Source organism: Camelina sativa, chromosome 17 (genome assembly GCF_000633955.1).
Source record: "Camelina sativa cultivar DH55 chromosome 17, Cs, whole genome shotgun sequence".
NCBI lineage: Eukaryota > Viridiplantae > Streptophyta > Magnoliopsida > Brassicales > Brassicaceae > Camelina > Camelina sativa.
This window is the reverse complement of record NC_025701.1, coordinates 33,046,155-33,051,301: the sequence shown is the minus strand read 5'-3', so window position 1 is coordinate 33,051,301 and position 5,147 is coordinate 33,046,155. Positions and strand designations below refer to the sequence as shown.

Below are 5,147 nucleotides of genomic sequence, written 5' to 3'. Positions count from 1 at the left end.
TTTTTGGCGGGAAAATTTTTTCGAAAAATTTTTGGCGGGAAAATATGTCGGAAATTTTTTGGCGGGAAAATTTTGTTTTTCTTTTTATTGAATAAAATAATTTTCATCTAAGGGTAAAATGGTCATTAAAAATTAAAAGAGGGCAAAAATAAAAATGGCTAAAAAAGAGGGTATTTTTGAAAAGAGATATATCAAAAGGGGCATTTTTAACTAATTCTCTTAAATATAAGAGGACGACGCAAATGTGTTTCCTTTACTAAACTAAAGTCAATCTTGTATACGAAAATAAAGCAAATTTGTTTTTTCACGTAAGAAGAATAAGTTAATCTACGTAAGCAAATTTTTTACTTTATATCCGAGAAGATCGTGAACCCATTCATGATACTTAGTAATTCAAAGTTTGTAATTCATTTTTATCATGATATTTTAATAATATAAATAATTGTTTATCAATATTATTGTACTATGTGGTTTGTAAGTTGCAAGTTGCAACTAAATATATGAGATAACTTCTTCGTTGAACATCTCGTGATCATATTTGTTTCGCTGTCTTTGATTTCTTTTAACTATAAATATCATTTTTCTCATGATCCACGAAGCACACAAATTTTGTGCTAACTTATGTTTTATGAAGATATGATGCTTTGATAAATCATAGTACTTCAGATTTGAAATCTCTCATAGAGTTCTCTGTTATCTCAGTTTCGTGTAAGTATGTGCTAATGTTTGGAGTTGAATATGTGAGAAAAATTGACTTCTCAATGATTATATATTTGGGTAGCTGAATCTAAACTTGAACTGTCAAGCAAAGTGCCAGCAAGAACCGAGTATGGATGACAAAGACATTTAATTTATTTAATTAACATATAATTTATATAAGTTATTTGGTACGTATATGTATATATTATTGAGGATAACTTATTGGAAATTCGTATTTCTGTTATTTATATAATGATACAGTCATACAGAGAATCTTAACTCGCTCGTGTTCATGTTTATGTTCAACCAATATATTGGTTTCACAAATGTAATAGCACAAATTTAAAATCTTAACAATATACGAGTATACGACCATTTTTAACAATGTAATAATATATTATACAAAGAAAGGAATGTAACAATGTTTCACAAATTTAACAGCACAAATATTATACGCAGAAAAGAATGTAAAAAAATATTATAAATAAATACGAAGTGTTATGTCGAAAATTAACGACCAGGTTGCTTCCAAATTCCCACGACAACTTCTCCAGTTTTGTCGGTGGGAAACCTTTTTTTAATCCCTCTTAATTTGTTCAATGATTAAACTAATTACGACAGATGCGCTGTCGTTTTTGCTCCAGCCAAGACATACGGCGTGCCGTTTTTTTCCCTTTTAGTATTATTCAAAAAGAATAGGTAACCTAACTTGCGTTAATTTGGTAGCTCGATTTGGAAGAATGATCACAAATTTGTTACATTATAAAAACGGCTGATGTGTGTTACCTTGTGTGTGTTATTGAAGCTAGTTTGAAACTTATTGAATGTGATAACGTGAAAATCATAACATAACGGAGAAAAAAACAAAGACCATAGAAATCAATTAAAAAGTGGATAGGAATATGGATGGTTGTCAAAAAAGCCTTATATAAAGAAAGAGACCAAAGGAAGTCTAGTTTAGTAGTCATGTTTTAAAACCATTCATCTCCAATGGCTCACAACTTCATAGGTGAAACAATTCAGACCTTGACTACTAGTCACAAACTCAAGAGATACATCTCTCCAGAATTTAAAAAACTTCAGTCACTTCATACAAAACCCACCTTAAACCCTAAACGCCAAGACCATGTTTTTCACCTATCCCTTCTTTCATGTCTCGCTTCTCTTCCATGTCCATTGTCTCTCTCACTTCTCCTCTCTTTATAATCTCTATGGCTCCGATGATCATCGTCTCTATATCTTCGACTCTCCTCACGCCTATCCCCATCTCTCATCTCTTCACGGCGTCTTCTTCTTCTTCTGTCTTCATCTTCCCTGCTGTCTCTTTCTTCTCTCTCTCTGCGTTTCCTCTCCTTTTCTCTTACCTCTTCCCGGCCACGCTGTTTTCTACCATCATCAACTTCATCATCTCTGTGACGTCTTTTGCCTTCCCCATTACCATGAGGACTATTCCGACCAATCTTGTCCCTCCTCTCCCTCTCATCCCTCTCATGACTATTATGCTCTCTCTTGGGCATTTCAGGTGCATCACCCTCAAAAACCATATCATAGCCTTCACCTCCTCCGTGCTGTCTGTTTTGATCTTTTACAATGTACTTTGAAGACTGATTACCACCCACACAGTCCTTAGCAACATGATCCGTCGAGCCGCATTTGAAACATCCATTCCCCTTTTTGGAGTCTTTCTGCCGGAACTGTGACCAAAGTTTGGACACACTCTGACTGAAATCCACATGTATTCGTCTATCATCGATCAGAGCATTGTCCATCTTATAATAAGCTTGTTCGCATGCCTCCTTGATTTCAAACTCTATAAAAGCATAGCACAAACTGTCACCTGTCTTGAAATCACGGATTATATCAGCCGATACAACGGTTCCAAAGCGTGAAAAAATGGTATGGAGGTCCTCATCCTCAGTCACAGGATTCAGTTTGCAGACGAACAGCACATTGTCAGGTGGTTTTACCTCAGCCTCAGGAATATCGCCTATACTTTCAAGTACAACAGCACTAGAGTGGGCTGCCTTTTCGCGAATAACCTCCTCCAGTTCCTGAGCACCAAGTTCTTCATCCATTGGAACCCAATCATCTTCAAGTCGCACGTCATCTTTGACCTCTTCCTTTGGTTTTCCTTCGGGGGAAGCATCTGGTATCATTTCAGCCAGCTGTGGCGGATCATCAAATGGATCATCAAGTATATATGTGTGTTTGATTCTAATGTTTTTGAAGGGTCTGTTCTTTGCATCAACATAAGCTTCGTTTATCCTAGTCAAAGTTTCCAACCCCTCAGCAATCTCCCCAAACACCTGAAAAATGGTATATAGAATGGCATATTAAAAGATAAACGATATATACAAAAGAAAGAATTCGCAGATCATTTACAATTTTGTACTTACAGTGTGTTTCCCATCAAGATAGTCCAAATCATCGCGAAGAGTGAAGTAGAACTGAAAAAAGAGTAGAAAAGATTCACATGAGGATATATTGATCACGAACACACTGATAATTATACTGAACCCAGAGATTTCATAACGAAAATATAAGACCAGCTTACCTGAGAAGCATTAAGATTTTCTCCACCACTGGCCATTGCAACAGTGCCGGTCTTTAAATGTTTTAAATCAAGATGAATCTCATCGCCGAAAAAACGAGCCTGCTCACCATACAGAAATCTGAAAAATCCAACATAGCAAACACAAGATGGTTAAGAAAAAAAGTTCAAACATTGACTGGAGAAAACACGAACAAGGAGGTGGGAAAGGCAACACAGAAGGCAAAACTAATTAAATGATACAAAAGGCAAAAGAATGATCATAAGTACAAAGTCCACAAATCTTACTTGTAGATTGAATCTCCACCAGCTCCAGTACCAGTTGGATCACCCGTCTGTGCTGTGAAATCCTTTTGCACAGTGTGAAATAGACACCCATTGTAGTATTTGATCCTAAAACCAAATAAAGAAAGTTAAAACCCCGTGGAGACTGTACCATAGAAAACGTTTCTTAGGTAGTAGATAGGCAAAAGAGACACTTACTTGCAAAGCTTGAGGAAGTTCTTGCAGGTCAAAGGACATTTATTCGAGTAAAGGTCAATCACTATATCCCCAAGGCTCGTCACAATAAGAACTGACATGTTTACTTCTTCTAGAACCTGAAACCAAAAAAATCACCGAAGGAAGGCATTGTAAGGTTACCAAATAAACTGATAGAGAATTCATACTACAAAATAGACTCTACCTTAGATAAAGACGGTATACAGCAAAGCCATTCAAACTAAGAACCACACAGTAGTAGCGACAACATGAAATTATTAAATTTATCTTAAAAAAAAAAAACAATGAATCGCTACTAAATCCCTAAATCATCTCCTTCATATGTATACAACAAAACTATTCAAACGAAGAACCAAACAGTAGCATTCGACAACATGAAATCCCTAAATTTATCTCAAAACAAACCGATGAATCGCTACTAAAACCCTAAATCATCTCCTTAAATGTGACTACAACTGTTTTCCTTTGCAAAAAAATCGATATCATCTCGCTCATCTAAAACATCAAAACGAACAAAAAAAAACCCTAAACCTATGCAGAAAAAAAGAATCGAGATTCGCGAGCAATGTGATGATATAGGATTGAATCGAGGAAAACACGAAGAGACGACCGGTGAGAAGTACGAACTAACCTCAGAAAACAATACGACCAAAGGAGGCGCTCTCGGAGTTAGCCGGAAACTGTCGCGATTCGCGAGTAATGATGATTCTTGATTCCCGTCGTCGTCTGTGATGTGTGCCTAACTTATTCTGAATTTCGCTCTTTTAATGGGCCTAACTTAGGGACCGTCAATGTTCGAATGAGAAAAAGCCCAATAATAGGCATGACCAAAATCACATGCTAACCGTACTTTTAACCATAACTGATATACAGTAGTATAATTTAAATTAAAAATTTTATTACTAAATATTGTTTCTATTGGTGAAATAATAATATAATTAATTTCTCTTTAAATATTTAATGTATAATTTCATTAATATAAACTAAAACACATCGAATAATATATTAAACAAATATTTAATTTATTATAAAAATGATTAAATCATATACTTTTAATTGAAATAGCAATAATTAATTATGCAATCCATTAGAAACAATATAGTACAATTTATATCATTGCCTAATTTCTCAAACTCATTGTCATTTTAGCAAATTACCATTGTTTTGTTTTACTATTTACCATTTCCAAATATAAAGGATAGGCCCAAAAACTATGCTTGCTGTTTTTTTTATTTAGTGTTAAAACTACGCGACGTTTTTGTGGATTTCTCCACATTCCGCAGTCTCGGCGTTCTCAGCGTCGCGTCGCGTCGCGTCACGTCTTGACCGCTATTTTTGGTCAACAACAATCACCAGATAATCTAAGCAAAAGCCGAGAAGGAAGGGGGGGGGGGGG

At 35.4% G+C, this 5,147-nt stretch overlaps 1 protein-coding gene across 1 annotated transcript; it reads right to left on the bottom strand.

Annotated features, from left to right (window-relative positions):
• LOC104758725 (peptidyl-prolyl cis-trans isomerase CYP59) lies at positions 1,601-4,470 on the bottom strand. The gene is made up of 6 exons (XM_010481648.2): positions 4,383-4,470; positions 3,734-3,849; positions 3,539-3,643; positions 3,254-3,371; positions 3,096-3,146; positions 1,601-3,005 (listed from the first exon to the last, which is right to left on the bottom strand). The coding sequence occupies exons 2-6, from the start codon at positions 3,829-3,831 to the stop codon at positions 1,833-1,835; spliced, it is 1,545 nt and encodes a 514-aa protein (XP_010479950.1). The 5' UTR covers positions 3,832-3,849; positions 4,383-4,470; the 3' UTR covers positions 1,601-1,832.